The following is a 19,329-nucleotide window of genomic DNA, read 5'->3' on the forward strand; positions in this document are numbered from 1 at the left end:
TGAACAAATTACAGTCGGGCAATTGACAAATAGAGAGAGCATAACAATGCACATACATGTCATGATAAGTATAGTGAGATTTAATTGGGCATTACGACAAAGTACATAGACCGCCATCCAACCGCATCTATGCCTAAAAAGTCCACCTTCAGAGTTATCGTCCGAACCCCTCCAGTATTAAGTTGCTAAACAACAGACAATTGCATTAAGTATGGTGCGTAATGTAATCAACAACTACATCCTCGGACATAGCGCCAATGTTTTATCCCTAGTGGCAACAAGCACAACACAACCTTAGAACTTTCTCGTCACCGTCCCGGTGTCAATACGGGCATGAACCCACTATCGAGCATAAATACTCCCTCTTGGAGTTAAGAGCAAAAACTTGGCCGAGCCTCTACTAATAACGGAGAGCATGCAAGATCATAAACAACACATATGTAATAACTTGATAATTAACATAACATGGTATTCTCTATCCATCGGATCCCGACAAACACAACATAGAGTATTACGGATAGATGATCTTGATCATGTTAGGCAGCTCACAAGATCCAACAATGAAGCACAATGAGGAGAAGACAACCATCTAGCTACTGCTATGGACCCATAGTCCAGGGGTGAACTACTCACTCATCACTCCGGAGGCGACCATGGCGGTGTAGAGTCCTCCGGGAGATGAATCCCCTCTCCGGCAGGGTGCCGGAGGAGATCTCCGGAATCCCCCGAGATGGGATTGGCGGCGGCGGCGTCTCCGGAAGGTTTTCCGTATCGTGGTTTTTCGCATCGTGGGTTTCGCGACGGAGGCTTTAAGTAGGCGGAAGGGCGTAGTCGGAGGGCTGACGAGGGGCCCACACCATAGGGCGGCGCGGGCCCCCTCCGGCCGCGCGCCCTATGGTGGCGGCGCCTCATCGCCCCACTTCGTATCCCTTTCGGTCTTCCGGAAGATTCGTGGCAAAATAGGACCCCGGGACTTGATTTCGTCCAATTCCGAGAATATTTCGTTACTAGGATTTCGAAACCAAAAACAGCAGAAAACAGAGAATCGGCTCTTCGGCATCTTGTTAATAGGTTAGTTCCAGAAAATGCACGAATATGACATAAAGTGTGCATAAAACATGTAGGTATCATCAATAATATGGCATGGATCATAAGAAATTATCGATACGTCGGAGACGTATCAACATCCCCAAGCTTAGTTCTACTCGTCCCGAGGAGGTAAAACGATAACAAAGATAATTTCTGAAGTGACATGCCATCATAACCTTGATCATACTATTTGTAAACATATGTAATGAATGCAGCGATCAAAACAATGGTAATGACATGAGTAAACAAGTGAATCATAAAGCAAAGACTTTTCATGAATAGTACTTCAAGACAAGCATCAATAAGTCTTGCATAAGAGTTAACTCATAAAGCAATAAATCAAAGTAAAGGTATTGAAGCAACACAAAGGAAGATTAAGTTTCAAAGGTTGCTTTCAACTTGTAACATGTATATCGCATGGATAATTGTCAACATAGAGTAATATAACAAGTGCAATATGCAAGTATGTAGGAATCAATGCATAGTTCACACAAGTGTTTGCTTCTTGAGGTGGAGAGAGATAGGTGAACTGACTCAACATAAAAGTAAAAAAGAATGGCCCTTCAAAGAGGAAAGCATCGATTGCTATATTTGTGCTAGAGCTTTTATTTTGAAAACATGAAATTTTTTTGTCAACGGTAGTAATAAAGCATATGAGTTATGAAAATTATATCTTACAAGTTGCAAGCCTCATGCATAGTATACTAATAGTGCCCGCACCTTGTCCTAATTAGCTTGGACTACCGGATCTTTGCAATGCACATGTTTTAACCAAGTGTCACAATGGGGTACCTCCATGCCGCCTGTACAAAGGTCTAAGGAGAAAGCTCGCATTTTGGATTTCTCGCTTTTGATTATTCTCAACTTAGACATCCATACCGGGACAACATGGACAACGAGATAATGGACTCCTCTTTAATGCATAAGCATGTGGCAACAATTATTATTCTCATATGAGATTGAGGATATATGTCCAAAACTGAAACTTCCACCATGAATCATGGCTTTAGTTAGCGGCCCAATGTTCTTCTCTAACAATATGCATGCTCCAACCATTAAGGTGGTAGATCTCTCTTACTTCGGACAAGACGGACATGCATAGCAACTCACATGATATTCAACAAAGAATAGTTGATGGCGTCCCCGAAGCATGGTTATCGCACAACAAGCAACTTAATAAGAGATAAAGTGCATAAGTACATATTCAATACCACAATAGTTTTTAAGCTATTTGTCCCATGAGCTATATATTGCAAAGGTGAATAATGGAAATTTTAAAGGTAGCACTCAAGCAATTACTTTGGAATGGCGGAGAAATACCATGTAGTAGGTAGGTATGATGGACACAAATGACATAGTGGTTGGCTCAAGGATTTGGGATGCATGAGAAGTATTCCCTCTCGATACAAGGTTTAGGCTAGCAAGGTTATTTGAAACAAACACAAGGATGAACGGTGCAGCAAAACTCACATAAAAGTCATATTGTAAACATTATAAGACTCTACACCGTCTTCCTTGTTGTTCAAAACTCAATACTAGATATTATCTAGACTCTAGAGAAACCAAATATGCAAACCAAATTAGCAAGCTCTAAGTGTTTCTTCATTAATGGGTGCAAAGTATATGATGCAAGAGCTTAAACATGAGCACAATAATTGCCAAGTATCAAATTATCCAAGACATTTTAGAATTACTACATGTAGTATTTTCCAATTCCAACCATATAACAAATTAACGAAGAAGAAACTTCGCCATGAATACTATGAGTAGAGCCTAAGGACATACTTGTCCATATGCTACAGCGGAGCGTGTCTCTCTCCCATAAAGTGAATGCTAGGATCCATTTTATTCAAACAAAACAAAAAACAAAAACAAACCGACGCTCCAAGCAAAGTGCATAAGATGTGACGGAATAAAAATATAGTTTCGGGGAGGAACCTGATAATGTTGTCGATCAAGAAGGGGATGCCTTGGGCATCCCCAAGCTTAGACGCTTGAGTCTTCTTAGAATATGCAGGGGTGAACCACCAGGGCATCCCCAAGCTTAGAGCTTTCACTCTCCTTGATCATATTGCATCATACTCCTCTCTTGATCCTTGAAAACTTCCTCCACACCAAACTCGAAACAACTCATTAGAGGGTTAGTGCACAATAAAAATTAACATGTTCGGAGGTGACACAATCATTCTTAACACTTATGTACATTGCATAAAGCTACTGGACATTAATGGATCAAAGAAATTTATCCACCATAGCAAAAGAGGCAATGCGAAATAAAAGGCAGAATCTGTCAAAACAGAACAGTCCGTAAAGATGGATTTTATTAGGCCACCAGACTTGCTCAAATGAAAATTCCCAAATTGAATGAAAGTTGCGTACATATCTGAGGATCATGCACGTAAATTGGCTTAATTTTCTGAGCTACCTACAGGGAGGTAGACCCAGATTCGTGACAGCAAAGAAATCTGGAACTGCGCAGTAATCCAAATCTAGTACTTACTTTACTATCAAAGACTTTACTTGGCACAACAAAACTCAAAACTAAGATAAGGAGAGGTTGCTACAGTAGTAAAAAACTTCCAAGACTCAAATATAAAACAAAAAATACTGTAGCAAAATAACACATGGGTTATCTCCCAAGAAGTTCTTTCTTTATAGCCATTAAGATGGGCTCAGCAATTTTAATGATGCACTCGCAAGAAATAGTATTTGAAGCAAAAGAGAGCATCAGGAGGCAAATTCAAAACACATTTAAGTCTAAAATGCTTCCTATGCATAGGAATCTTATAAATAAACAAGTTCATGAAGAGCAAAGTAACAAGCATAGGAAGATAAAACAAGTGTAGCTTTAAAAATTTCAGCACATAGAGAGGTGTTTTAGTAACATGAAAATTTCTACAACCATATTTTCCTCTCTCATAATAATTTTCAGTAGCATCATGAGCAAACTCAACAATGTAACTATCACATAAAGCATTCTTATCATGAGTCTCATGCATAAAATTATTACTCTCCACGTAAGCATAATCAATTTTATTAGTTGTAGTGGGAGCAAATTCAACAAAGTGGCTATCATCATATATAGGAGGCATATTGTAATCATAAAAGAAAATTTTCTCCTCAATGCTTGGGGGACTAAAAAGATCATGCTCATCAGAGCCAGCTTCCCCAAGCTTAGAATTTTCCATAGCATTAGCAACAATGGTGTTCAAAGCATCCATAGTAATAACATTCCCATTAGCATGCATATAAAGTTCCATGGGTTTTTTAATTCTCTCTTCAAACACATCATGTCCTAATTCAAGATAAAGTTCATAAAGATCTCTCATATTTTTGTTGTTTTCCATTATGCTTAACTAGTGAAATAAAAACATGCATGATATTAAGTAAAGTAAAACAAGTAACTAATTTTTTTTTGTGTTTTTGATATAGAGTGCAAGATAGTAAATAAATTAAAGCTAGCAACTAATTTTTTTGTGTTTTGATATAATGCAGCAAACAAAGTAGTAAATAAAATAAAGCAAGACAAAAACAAAGTAAAGAGATTGGGAAGTGGAGACTCCCCTTGCAGCGTGTCTTGATGTCCCCGACAACGGCGCCGGAAAAGAGCTTGATGGCGTGTAACTCACACGTTCGTTGGGAACCCCAAGAGGAAGGTATGATGCGCACAGCAGCAAGTTTTCCCTCAGAAAGAAACCAAGGTTTATCGAACCAGGAGGAGCCAAGAAGCACGTTGAAGGTTGATGGCGGCGGGATGTAGTGCGGCGCAACACCAGGGATTCCGGCGCCAACGTGGAACCTTCACAACACAACCAAAGTACTTTGCCCCAACGAAACAGTGAGGCTGTCAATCTCACCGGCTTGTTGTAACAAAGGATTAACCGTATTGTGTGGAAGATGATTGTTTGCAGAGAAAACAGTAAAAACAAGTATTGCAGCAGATTTGTATTTCAGTATTAAAAGAATGGACCGGGGTCCACAGTTCACTAGAGGTGTCTCTCCCATAAGATAAAAGCATGTTGGGTGAACAAATTACAGTCGGGCAATTGACAAATAGAGAGAGCATAACAATGCACATACATGTCATGATAAGTATAGTGAGATTTAATTGGGCATTACGACAAAGTACATAGACCGCCATCCAACCGCATCTATGCCTAAAAAGTCCACCTTCGGGTTATCGTCCGAACCCCCTCCGGTATTAAGTTGCTAAACAACGAGACAATTGCATTAAGTATGGTGCGTAATATAATCAACAACTACATCCTCGGACATAGCGCCAATGTTTTATCCCTAGTGGCAACGACACAACACAACCTTAGAACTTTCGTCACTCGTCCCGGTGTCAATGCGGGCATGAACCCACTATCGAGCATAAATACTCCCTCTTGGAGTTAAGAGCAAAAACTTGGCCAGAGCCTCTACTAATAACGGAGAGCATGCAAGATCATAAACAACACATATATAATAACTTGATAATTAACATAACATGGTATTCTCTATCCATCGGATCCCGACAAACACAACATAGAGTATTACAGATAGATGATCTTGATCATGTTAGGCAGCTCACAAGATCCAACAATGAAGCACAATGAGGAGAAGACAACCATCTAGCTACTGCTATGGACCCATAGTCCAGGGGTGAACTACTCACTCATCACTCCGGAGGCGACCATGGCGGTGTAGAGTCCTCCGGGAGATGAATCCCCTCTTCGGCAGGGTGCCGGAGGAGATCTCCGGAATCCCCCGAGATGGGATTGGCGGCGGCGGCGTCTCTGGAAGGTTTTCCGTATCGTGGTTTTTCGCATCAGGAGTTTCGCGACGGAGGCTTTAAGTAGGCGGAAGGGCAGAGTCGGAGGGCTGACGAGAGGCCCACACCATAGGGCGGCGCGGGCCCCCCTCTGGCCGCGCGGCCCTATGGTGGCGGCGCCTCGTCGCCCCACTTCGTATCCCTTTCGGTCTTCTGGAAGATTCATGGCAAAATAGGACCCTGGGACTTGATTTCGTCCAATTCCGAGAATATTTCGTTACTAGGATTTCTGAAACCAAAAACAGCGTGAAAACGAAGAATCGGCTCTTCGGCATCTTGTTAATAGGTTAGTTCCAGAAAATGCACGAATATGACATAAAGTGTGCATAAAACATGTAGATATCATCAATAATATGGCATGGATCATAAGAAATTATCGATACGTCGGAGACGTATCACCAACTTAGGTATGACTCTTCGTCAACTGTTAGGCCTTGATGAGGCGCCAGTGAAGGAGGTAGTAATTACATATGTGCCGAATGAGCCTCTCATCGAGCCTGCGCAGGAAGAGGATCTACCTCCACAAATGACAAGTCTGCTAAAATGGTACAAGGGTTACATAAAAAATAAAAACGCCAAAGAATATATTTATGCGGAAGTTAGACATGAGCATCACTTCAAACATTACTATGTAACAATTCATCTGAGTGAATTGTTCCAGACTTCTCAATCTGCGCGAGCTCGACAAATCTATCATCGGTTGCTACGTTCGTAAGTGATTTATTTCTACCCCATCTCGTTCATTGCCCGCACTATATATATGTCCTAACTATATTGTTACGTACGCTATTATGCAGATTGAAGATCAAGGAATGCGAAGTAAGGAACATCCATGATGTTGGGTTCATTGACCCACAAATCGTTAATGGATATGTGTTAAAACATCACCCCGCCGACGTGGAGGAAGACCTCGTGGCGGTTTCTTGATACGCAGGAACTCAAAAGTGATATTCTATTTCCTTACCATTTTGGGTGAGTGTTTCTGTCTTGAGCACATTCTCTTTTGTTTACTCCATGCATGGTATGTGTGGCTAATCGATGAGTTATGCATGACTGTGCATGTATCGTGTCCGTAGGTTCCACTAGATTCTGCTAGTAATTAAATTTCACGACTCCACAGTAATCGTCCACGACTCTCTGAATATGGATTCAAAGCTTTGGACCGACATGAGAAAAATGATGCAGAAGTAATTATTTTCATTCATTTGCGCTCTATATCGATCGGCCTATTTCGTTCATTTCCTAATATCAAGTAACTAATAACTCTCTTGTTTTCATTTAATTTTCTTTGCCTCGTAGGATTTGGAGACGGTTCGTAGATGCCAAGGTCGATGAGTTCAAAAAAGAGCTACATTTTATGCGGTCAAAGAGTGGGGCTGAGCCAGCGGGGACCAATCTATGTGGATACTATGTTTGTGAGATGATCCGGAGATACACCTCTGAGCGGGTTCCAAGTGACAACAATATCAAGAGGAATAACCTCCGGATGATGCTTACTCCAGAAGCTCGCTTCCGACCACTTCAAGAGGAACTAGCTGGATGGTTCGTGAGGGAAGTCGTCGATCCTAAAGGAGAACACTATGTAGAGGACGTAGAACTTTATATGCACTAAATTGTGTATGGAAACTTGTTCAAAATTGTATATGCTGGTCATCCGATATTGAATATATATTGTATATTCCTCTTGAATTCTCTTTGGTTCTAATTTCAAATTTGTTTGAAATTGTACATTCATATGCATGTATGTAGTACCGTAGAATATGTGAAACTCCTTCAAAATTAAAATAAAACACAAAAGAAATAAAATAATACAAATTAAAAAGAAAAGAGGTTTGGGGGGGGGGGGGGGCTAAAACCCTAAACCTGCGGCGGCCTTTAGTCGCGGTTGGCCAGGAGAACCGCGACTAAAGGTCCTCCGCCCCGACGGTCACCTGGCGCCCACGTGGACGGGCCTTTAGTCGCGGTTCGTAAGCAACCGCGACTAGGGGGGGGGGGGGGCTTTAGTCGCGCGTATTTGGTCGCGGTTGCGCAACCGCGACTAATGGCAGTTGCGAACCGCGACCAATGGCCCTTTTTCCACCAGTGGTTCTTACTATTTATCCTATATAACTAAGAAGTTCATCCCCACTAACCTATTTCTCTAAACATGCAGCTATGCCACTTAGGCGGTCCCACCATATCATCTATTTCTGTGTCCACGTCATGTGACAGCCAAATCGGTCTATTTTTTTCAAGACTGTGAACGATAGGTTTTATCGGCTCTCTGAGTCCCCATCTCTCCACCTTCCATTATCCCACGATGGCTCCATTGTCTCCTCGCCTCCAACTCCATCCAACCCTCCCCGTCCTGTCTTTTTCTCTTCCCCTTCTTGTATCCAATCTCTACTTAAGCTGTTGATCTTCGTCACCGTGATTCGCTTCCATAATCCTGTATGGAGCCTGCAAAATACATCTACACTATTGATTACCGAATCCTCTATCTATCGGCCACATGCTCAAGCAGCCTCGAATCTCTCCATGGAGTAAAGGGATGGATAGCCCCAAGGGCAGCCTACCATCGGTTTGATGTTCTCCTCGGTTCTCTCTACTGAAGTCTGCTCAAGTGCTCATCCTCGCCAGACACATGCTCACAGCCATGGTCCTGAGGTACGGAATAAGCTGGCAATGTTCTCCTCGATCTACTCTAATTGGATGAATAAACGTGAGCAAGGGGAAGTTATTTTGCTGTTTCACCGGATCTGATCAGAACAGCAAAGAATAGTTCGTATATGCATCAACCCAATCTGTGAGTCAGTGATTTCATCTAACCAGTAAGTAGTAATATTCTTGCGCTAATTTTTTATGGGTTCAGATGTATTAGGTAACTGAAGCCTAATTGTAATTGATCACTTTGATAGAAGCACCTTCAGTTATACGGGCTGCTACTGAACTTCCTCTGTATACATTCTAGCTATGGGCTTATTTTTATCACTGATGCAATAGCATTAGATTCATACTCCTGTTTTATTCTGCTTTTTTCTGAGCGTGCTAATGCCATGCCCCTATTTTGCGCTAACTTCTGAAATATCCAGGTATGTTCAGATATGAACCACCTTCCATATCAATCAATAATTTATGTTTACTTTCGCTCACAGTTTTCTAAATATTTACAGTACTGCTGTATATACCATTTTAGGCTTATTCAATCAGTTAAGTATCAAATTACTTATACATGAATCTCATAGTTTTTGTTTTTATGTGTACCAACTAAAGCTTAATATTTTTCCGCTCCATAGTTTCTTTTCCATTGAGATGGTAAACAGCAGAATTTTTGCCACTACAGAAACATCGATATATTTGTCCGATTTCATTTTGGATGATGCAATGAAACCATGATCAAAACGAGTATACTTCGTGCTGGTGTGTACTCTCTGAGTCCGGCAAAATACATGCTTACTGAGAGATACGAACTGAACTTGATGCAGATTGACAATACCCATCTTTGATTCTGCCAGCTACGATTCATACTGATGTGCAACTCAGACTTCTCCTCACATTGATAGTCAGCGCAGCACTTCCTATCCTGTGGCTCCAATTTGCTTTCCTTTTTCTTCAGATATCGTATCTCATGTAATCATTATGCCATATCTTTGCAAGTTCTGAAGTATTCTCCCTTTCTTCGTTCCTCCTCATTACGCAATTCCAACAGCAAGGGAAGGCGATGTAAAAGTGTAAAATAGCTAGCCTCTCGATTTATTACTGCTTTATTTTTGCAGGAAGTCAACATTGTACATATCAAATCTACTATTGCCCGTAGCCGGTAGCGACTGCTAGAGTAGTTTGATAAACTTTGTTCCACATTCTATGCATGTCTTTTTCTACGATTTGTTAGAATGTTTTACTTATGAGCTGAAAGTGCGATGTCCTTCTAAGTGTGGAGTTTATTCACACTGAATATTTTATGAAAAACTTTATTTCATACTTTTTTCTCCTTGGTGTGTAGCTTTCTCTCATTCTCTTCATCATGCTCATATTTCGCAGCAACGTGCGGGGCATTATCTAGTTTATATACTAGTTGGTGCCAAAGGCATACAAATATATCTTACGCCGTTTATTTCACGGACGCGTTCGGATTTCACTATACTCCTCCATTTTCTTCCAACACCTATGCAAGAAGAGAACATGCTATCCTCCTCCTCTACCCGCTCAACGTCGCATGTCCCCTCTTAAAGAAAAATCATTCAAAGAAACATATATGATTAATTTTCTATATGAAAGTGCACCTTCTTTTTAGTGTAGTGTACCATCACATATCCCTCTCAAAGGTAAAACATCCAAAGAAATACTATATATGATTAATTTCCTATATGAAAGTGCACCTTCCTATTAGAGTAGTGTGACCAAAACTTTGGATTCCGTTTTGTGTTTTTTACCGGGCCTGACCTAACTGGCCGAAATTCGGATAACTCATACCAAAAGCTCAATTTTTTTTTTGAAATATAGAACAAAAAACGAACGCAATAACAACAATAAGAATGAAAAATGACTGATTTTTTCCTTACTTGTTTTGAATAAAGCAGTAGCAAAATGTATAGCAGAATCACCATCAATTTGAGGAAAATGTATAGCACAATCACCACCAACTTCAAGACGACGCCCTCAAGAGGGGGCACGACGAAGAATCGACGCCGTCGTCCGATCCCGCGGGATCTAGGCTTTCACCCGAAGACGTGAACCCGAGGCAGCGAAGGCCGTAGAGCTCCACGACCACCCCCCAAGAAGGACGGCAACATCCGCAGACGCCGTGTGGTCAAGCTTTCGCCCGGAGCAAACGAGCCACCACACCCTCACGCGGCCGGACAGCAAGACGAAGACCGAAAACGCTGCCAGCTCGCACTCCGAAGACACACCTCATGTGCAGAAGCGGTGCCACCGCCGCACACAAGCCACCACCACCACCACCACCAAAACTAGACCAAGGAGCTCTGCGAGCTCCGCTGCCACCACCCGCACCGCGCGGGGTTGAAGAGCCGAGCCGCACCAGTACTGACGACCAAGCTCACCGAGAAGAGCTCCACGGGCGCCGCCAACCGCCACAGAGAGGGAGCTTCGACAGACGCCGACACAGGGGTCCAAGGCCGAGCCGTCGGCCGCAGCAGCGCGAGCTCCCCGGTCCAGCCACCTATGCAGCCACAACGGCCGCCAAGCCACCCAGAGCACACACCGGGCCGCCACCCCGCAGACCACCCCCGCAGCCAACCCATGCGCGCGCCGCCACACCCCGCCACGCTGCGCCACCGGGACAGCACGCCGCGCGCCCCGGCCAACACAGCACCGCATGCCGGCGCCCCTGCCATCCCCGCACCGCACGCCGGCCGGGGACCGCGCGCGTCGCCGCCCACACGGCCGGAGCGCCACCGCATCCGCCGGGCCGCTGCCACGGCCCGCCTCACCATCAGATCGGGGCGTACCTGCCCGGATCCGCCACCCCACGGTCCCGGAGCCGCCGCTCCGGCGTCCTAGCTCCGGGGAGCCACCATCTCCGCCCCAGCTAGATTCGGCGGCCACCCGCGACGCCACGAAGAGGGAGCCACCCCCGGCACCATTTGGCAGCGGGGGGCCACCGCCACCGTGGTGCGAAGGCCGGCAGCAGCGGCGGCAGAGGGTGGCCAAGGAGGAGGATGGGGGCCGGCGCGGGATTTTTGCCCCCAGTGCCGCCTGGGGTGCGGCATGGGGGGGGGAGCTGTGTTTACTACCCTGCTTCTGACGATCGATCCTGCGGAGGAACCAGAAAGTGCATGATCACCATCGATCTGTAGTTGACCTACATCGTGTTCTTTGTAGTTCTTTCCTTACTAGTTCTTGAACTGATAGATCAGGCGAAACAAGCCTCTTGTACGTATATCTCGTATGAAAATGAAAAATTCTTGATGTTTTTCATTTTCAGTTATTTCTATTTTAGATTCTTTTGTTATTGCCCTCAAATAACACATGCATCTTAGGGTTTAGGGTTGCACCTAGCAAATCTTGTTTGTGAGTGATAAGTGCATGGCCACTCGGAATCTAGAATGTTCTCTATCCTTGTTGGGAGTCCAGTGTGTTTTTATTCAATGCATCCACTTTGAACCTAGAGCTACTCGGGAAATTGGAGACCAAAAGTTTGTGGGTGATTCACATCTTTCTTACGGAGATATCTGTTGATTTATCGTTCACTAGTAGAAATCCGTAATGGAAACAACTTAAGATGGTGGCCACAGGCATATGGATTGTCAGAAGAAGTACAAAAAACAACTTTTTTATATAGGAAAGCCACCACAAAAACAGCGATTATTAAGAAAAGCTTTGAAGCGAAGCATAATTTAGAATTTTGAAACACAAGTTGTGGAAATAAGACAGCTAGAAGAATTGTGTATTTCATCGTTTTATTATATTAGTAATTAAAACTGTTCTCTGTTGGGGCCAAGATTACATGTCAAGTAGCACTATCTTACTCAAGTGCATAAACACTCTGTTATCTCGCCCAGACTTTCTTGCTACTATGGCAGATCACCACAGCAAATAAATCAAAAATCATTCGACACTAAATCTATATGGTTTCAAGTTACAATCACCAAAATAGCTAACCCCGGAGCATCCACATCAAAAAACTGCACACGCAATTACTGCTTCTTGAAAAAAAGTAGCTCACCGCAGAGTGTTCCTGAAAGCAGAAACTAGTCTTGGCGATAACAGCAGGAAGAAGGCCAAGACAGAGCCGAAGAACATCTTCGTCAGGTAATGCCTCATGTCCATGTCAGAGTCGGTACCCTTGACCTTTCTGGTTGTCAACGCGGAAGCAGAGGGAAGGGCTTCAACAACAGCATCTGCGAGGTCCGAGATGAAGGATGAGGTGCATCCAAGAGCTGGAACCCTGCCCCAGTTCTCAATGCCTGACTCTAGAGCCAACTCTCTGTACTCCATGTCGATTTCTTCCAGTGTCTCGATATGCTCACTCACAAAGCTGAATTTTATATTAGTACGTAAGCAATAGTCGAAAGAATGGCACAGAACGAACAAAAAATTATGGCGACTGAAAGACAATAATATACTTCTCCCTCCGATCCATAATAAGTGTTGTGGTTTTAGTTCATTTTTAGTCAAATTTGAACTAAAACCACGACACTTATTATGGATCAGAGGGAGTATTAAAAGAGTACGACATAAAGATGCAGCCTCAAGTTAGATATCAAAAGATCCTAACAGAATATACCAGATAATCATTATCTTGATGTGTAAAATGTACTGTGCAAAATACTCTACCTCTCCCAAAATGTAAGACATATTTTGACTCATTAAGATTAAGTCTTTGACCAACAATCACTCGATTACTACGTGGTTTATATGAAACAAAATCGTAATCATAAGTATACTGGGCCATTAAGATTGACAAGATTGCGCAAGTGACAACAATGTAAGGAGCACACAGGTACATGATGAACAAGTTGAGGTAAATGAAGATATGGAGCTAGTCATAGAGATTGATGATGGCATTATACTACAAGGCAGAAACTAATATATGCAGTTGAGTTGGTTTAGGTGTGAACAGGGGGCCTAATAACCAGAAATAGATAAAGGTGCATCGAAAACCATCCTTGAGGAAAATACTGGAGCTAATATATGCACTTCAAAGTGGTTCAGGTGTATACAGAAAGAGATACATAAACTGGTAAAGCATAATTGAACATTTGAAGATTACCTTACTGGAACAGCAAGGAGACTCTTTACACCCTTCTGACCAAGTTCCACTAAAACTTCATCAGTATAAGGCTTAAGCCACTGAATTGGTCCCACGCGACTCTGCCATATGTGTAGAAAGGTTAATGCGGGAGTATTAAGTAAAAGGAGAAATAACACAACTGCATGATGTTCCACCATGTAGATTTGTAGGGTAAGATGGCCAAAATTCGGTTTCTAGTTTCAAAGTACAAAGGATCACTTAAATATTCTTGGAATTTCCTAAACAAATGCATTCATAACTCGAAACAGTGGTTAACAAGTGTTTATTTGTTCCCGTACAGCTGTACCTGGTAAGCCAAAGTATGGTTATTCAACGTTCCTCTAGATTTCAATTCCTCCATGATCAAAGCAATGCAGTCTTCCATCTGATCTCTGTACGGATCTCCGGCATCCTGAACATAAGTAAGTGGTACTCCATGTGCACTGAAGAATATCATAACCTGCGAATTATGAGACATAATGTCAGAGGGACATCAGTCTGTTTGTTAATTATTCAATAAGAAATGGTAGTGCCTGAGTTGCACTTACAAAATAGATATCATTTCAGATATCAACATACTCTTCAATGTGCAGTAGTATTCATAGTAAAAAGTTCATAGAAGTAACACAGCATAAAATATCACAGGAGTATCTTCTATGAGAAAACTATTTATATAGTTTTCATGTGCTCAATCACAGATCTACCTTTTGTAGCTACTACCTGTAAAATCTAACCAATTAACCGGAAATATTGCACAATGGTATCTGCTAAGAATGTTACAGTGATCTCATAGACTGCCAGTATTATTTCGGCGATTACTTTATCAGGATACTGCATCTTTCTCTTTCCAGGTCATTTTTAAGGTGCCCAGCATACTTCAGTATTCACAAGTGTCATGATATGCTAGTAACACATTTAATATGCCTCTCTAGTACAATTTCATAGTTATTTCCTCATTTTGAATGAGTACTGGCACAGTGACAGCATAATGCATTATACCACCCTCTCAAAAGCGGGCGCTAATGGTTATGCTGAGATTTTAGATACAACATCATATGATTTAATTACTTATTTCTGCCCAGACTCCAGAGTTAGGTGCCTGTAATGGGTAAAAATACAAAACCACGGGCCCAAGTAAATTTCTATGCTAAAGAATGTACGACACATCAATGGCAATGCTGCAACCTTTGCAAGTATTCTAACAGATGAACAGCTACCCAAAATATGTGAATTTTAAGAGAAAGCCAGAAGCAAAACATGGAAAGGAAATGTGCAAACCTCTTCAGGATTCGAAAAAACTGTTAATTCCTTCTCAATTAAGTCCGCCATTGATTTCACATATCCCTCCCGCTGGTACCATGATTCAATAATGGAAATCGGCAAACCAGCAAAAAATGCATCTTCCCTGCACGAATGATGCCGTATTAGAATTTCAGGTTCTAAATAGTCTGAAAGATGAGATTTCATAAGATAAGGCAATTGCATACTTGACAATGTTTTGGAGAACACGGATGCTTGACCCGCTTGTCGATATGGAGTACTGAGGGTATAGTGGAAGAACCACAAGCTTCGTAATTTTATCCTTCTTGATCTATCATCAATCAAAAGAGTAATAGACCAGTAACGCCTCAGTTAAAAACTTGGAATCAATTAGATAAAACCAAACTATAAAAGGATTATCACTGATAAGGAATGTTGCAAGGCGTATGACCAAACTCATAGTCAAATTCAAGAAAGTAAAATACAGTTATATAAAATGAATATTAAAAGCATGGCTACAACAAGATTTCAAAACTAGAATATTGGTATGCATTAACTACCATGGATGAATAATTAAACAAAAAACCAAGAAACTACCATGGATTTAAAGGCACTTAAATTGATGAGGGAGGAGTTTTAACCTGATCGAAGGCTTCTTCAGTGAATGGGTACCAATACCGCATACCAACATATATATCTGCTTCCATATTCTTCTCTTTTAGTGCAATCTTCAAAGCATTTGCCTGAAATTAAAGTAATTCAGTTGGGATGCACTAACTCCCTTAGCCCCTTCTAAGCTGAAATGAGATGTAACTGTGATGGAAGTTGCATGGTTTAACAAGTGTCTGGCAAAGCTGTTAAGTCATAAGTATATATTAGATAAACACAAAAAGTTCCAAGTTCTGTTAGACTGGTGAAATTTTACCTGCTCGTCTGTAATTCTCCGCAGAGGTGATCCACCACCAATTGAAGCATACGCCTCTTTACTCTTAGGAGCTCTAAGAGTAGAGATAAGTTTGGCCAGTGGTCTTTGGAGAAATCTGAACAGCCTAGGGAGACGAATGATATCCTGGGTAGTAAAAAGTAAGTCAAGAGGATACATTGTTGAAGTACTGAACTGAAAAGTACAGAAATTATAAAATAATTTAAGAAACAGATAGGGCTATGTGGTTCACATTAGGATATCTACGGTGCGAAGAATGGCCTACACAAGAGACCATAGAGCTCGATGATGAACTTTACACAGTACAGAAATACTTCTGTGTATTATCTAATCCATAATTGATACATGGCTATCCCTTATACAGCTTGTTTGGGTACACCATGTTCTGACTCAATCAATTCAAATGGATAGATATGGACTTAAACGCATTCCAATTGTAAGTGAAGAGGTCTAATCCCACCCCTATCCTACTAAACCTTATAGGGACGACATGACACCTCCTAACAGAAAATCTCTATATCTAGGCAAGTTAATCTCTACTGGAAGGATTATATCTCCAAGGGAATAAACCTAACTAGCAAAAATAACAAGCATCGGCTACACATAATTAACAAGGAACGTGTGAGGTTGCATTGGCAATCAAAACTACGAGCATGTGGAACGGTCACTTACTGGATCAGCGAACAGGTTGAACAGAAACGGCTGAACATCATTGAGGGTCTCTGGACCACCAAGATTAAACAGCAGTACTCCAACCTTTTCTTCAACAGCATGCGAAGTTACGCCCTCGACATTTTCATCAAAAGTAGTGTATGCATCCGCAGCAGCAGCGGATCCCACAGCAAGACTGCGCTGATGTTTAAGCACTGGGCCTCTGTGAACCAAGCTGGATGTTGCACTTGCTGACAACTGCAAATGTTTAGCCTTGGCGTGCAAGTTCTGTTTGGCAGAAGAACCAGCAAGATTCGTAGAACAACCAGCTTTACCACATGACCTGTGAATGGTAGCACAATCAGGAAAGTGAGTATAGGCTTGAGCGCATCTCAAAAAACTAGCAGAAGCTAGATTGATCTGACAATGACAGTATGACCCAATATATTACAGATTCAGTTATAACCTATTTACCGAGAGAGCGATTCTTTAAGCAGTATAGCTTCTTAACTGATCAATCATATATCTTAGCAATTCTTTGAACTTCTTTGAGTTTTTTTTTACATCGTGTCGAGTTTTGTCTACACGATGGCATGGCAGGCGAATCGAATTTTCACAAAAAGAAATCGTTTTGCACTAGTTTACGACTGGATCATCAGAAATATTCCCGTGACTGCGAAATCTAGTTGGCGCCAAACCCCTCCGCCCAGATCAAGGAGGAAACATAATTGGACAACAGGGATGCCGAGGAGCGATAGACGGTACTCACGTCGCCGAGCCGAAGACCTTCCCCTGGCACCGGAGATCAAGGGCCCCGGAGCGGACGCAGTCCATGGAGGAAACAACCTTCCCCGGGAAGAAACGGCGCGGCGGCGCGGCGGGAGGGTAGAGAGATCTGCGGACGCAGGTGAGGACGGGGAGGGAGGTTGTTCGGAGGAATGGTGGGCTGGCGCGTGCGTGGATCTGCCTGCCCTGCGCGCGCAGTGTCTTTCTTCTTCTTCCCCTCTCCACGACTCTCCCTTTCTTCTTTGGGAAAATTTGGTACACCACACCATTATTTTCTAGCGTTTGCCAAAGCAGTGAAACACACTGCTTGATTGTGTCTTTGCCAGGTACCATTACAATTTTGTAGCACATTTGCCAAAACACACCACCTGATTGAAAACGGAAAGTTATGCATTTTGTATTCAAAACCAATCATCCCAGTTAAAAGTGCAAAACTTTCCATTTTCGACTAGGTGGTGTGTTTAGGCAAATATGCCACAAAATTGTAATGGCACCAGACATAATTGAGCGGTGTGTTTTGGCAAACGATAGAAAGTAACGGTGTCCTGTAACAAATTTTTCCTTCTTTTTCTTCTCACCCTGTTTGGCAACGCAATGAGACTTGTTATGGGTGAGAGTTGGCTGAGGGGTTATAGATGGGAAATACTGTAGACTTTAATTCCCATTCCCTTGTTTGGTCAGCGTGAGATTAGGGCATCTTCAATGGCGCGACGCAAACGGACGCTGACGATCATTTTTGTCCGTCGTGACCGGAAATGCGTCTGGCACCACCTCCAGTGTAGCGACGCAAAGTGACTGGGCCATCCGCGGAGACGCAAACCTGGCCCAAATATGTGCCTCGGATGCGTCTCTGCGGACGGCCAGTCCTATACACCGACCAGGTCGGCGCCGATGCGGGTTGCCGCACACCCTGGTCGGGTACTGGGCCTGGCCCATTTAGCGTTTTTTTTATTTTTCTCTCTTTTTTCTTTTTTTCATTTTTTCGTTTTTCCGTTTTCTGTTTTTTTTCTTTTTCTTTCTGTTTTATTTTTTCTTTTGTTCAAATTGAAAAATTTTTAAATTCGAAAAATGTTTAAATTTGAGAATTACTAAAATGGTTCAATATGAAAACTGTTCAAATTCAAAAATTGTTCAAATATGAAAATCGTTCATATTCGAAATTTGTTCAAATATGAAATTTGTTCAAATTCGAAAATTGTTCTAATATAAAAATCGTTCAGATTTGAAAATTGTTCAAATTCAGAAATGTACAAAAAGAAACGAAACAGAAAAAAAAGGCTTACCTGATGTTGGGCTGTGGCCCGTTTAGAGAAAACGGTTCGGCAAACTTAATGGGCCAAGCCCACAAAGGTGGAGGGGGTGTGCGGCAACTGTGTTCGGTGCCGACCAGCTCGGTGTATATCACCTCCCCGGCGGACACTGCGCAGATGCGCAAAGTGTCCGCTCGCATCTGGCGGACGTTTCGTCGGGCCCGCCTGGCAGCGACCCTGCGTCGATGCGTCTTCTCAAACGTGTCAGCGACTGGCGCCGCTACGTCGATTCGGCAGTCTGTGCCACGTTAATGGCGATGTCTCGGCTGCCAAGCGGCCGCAGCCTACCTCCGCCAACCACGTTAATGACGACGCCAGAACGCTCGCGGCCACCGCATGCCTCTGGCCTATATAAAGGGGGTGCGCGTTCTTCTTCCTCTCATCCACTCCTCCAAAGAACCCTAGCCGCCACAAAGCTCGACCGTAGTGCTGCCTATGTGTTCCTGTGACGCAGCCAGGCCCGCGAGGAAGTCCATGGCCGGTCGTGGTGGCTGGCGAGGCGGTCGAGGCCGCGGCCCTGGGCGCCCCCAGAGCCGGGCAGGGGCCGCCGTGGTGGAGCAGCTACGGCCCCACGGTCGCCGTCGCCTGCGCCCTCCTCGTCTTCGCAGGAGGACCGCTGCTTCGAGTTCCTCCGTATCGCCCCGCTAGAGCCACCCCAGACGCAAACGGATGCTCGCGGACAATAAAATGTGTCGCGCCGCTGGAGATGCCCTTATGCTAGGGCTTTTGTAGGCTCCATCTT

General features: G+C 43.1%; 1 protein-coding gene across 1 annotated transcript; it reads right to left on the bottom strand.

The window, feature by feature from the left end:
• Positions 1–12,537: 12,537 nt before the first annotated feature.
• LOC124681200 (ferrochelatase-2, chloroplastic-like) lies at positions 12,538–17,478 on the bottom strand. Its single transcript, XM_047216143.1, has 9 exons — positions 17,261–17,478; positions 16,513–16,834; positions 15,823–15,966; positions 15,539–15,640; positions 15,125–15,228; positions 14,916–15,042; positions 13,945–14,097; positions 13,617–13,717; positions 12,538–12,881 (listed from the first exon to the last, which is right to left on the bottom strand). The coding sequence occupies exons 1-9, from the start codon at positions 17,323–17,325 to the stop codon at positions 12,566–12,568; spliced, it is 1,434 nt and encodes a 477-aa protein (XP_047072099.1). The 5' UTR covers positions 17,326–17,478; the 3' UTR covers positions 12,538–12,565.
• Between the last annotated feature and the right edge of the window lie 1,851 nt (positions 17,479–19,329).

Source organism: Lolium rigidum, unplaced genomic scaffold (assembly GCF_022539505.1).
Source record: "Lolium rigidum isolate FL_2022 unplaced genomic scaffold, APGP_CSIRO_Lrig_0.1 contig_35632_1, whole genome shotgun sequence".
Lineage (NCBI taxonomy): Eukaryota > Viridiplantae > Streptophyta > Magnoliopsida > Poales > Poaceae > Lolium > Lolium rigidum.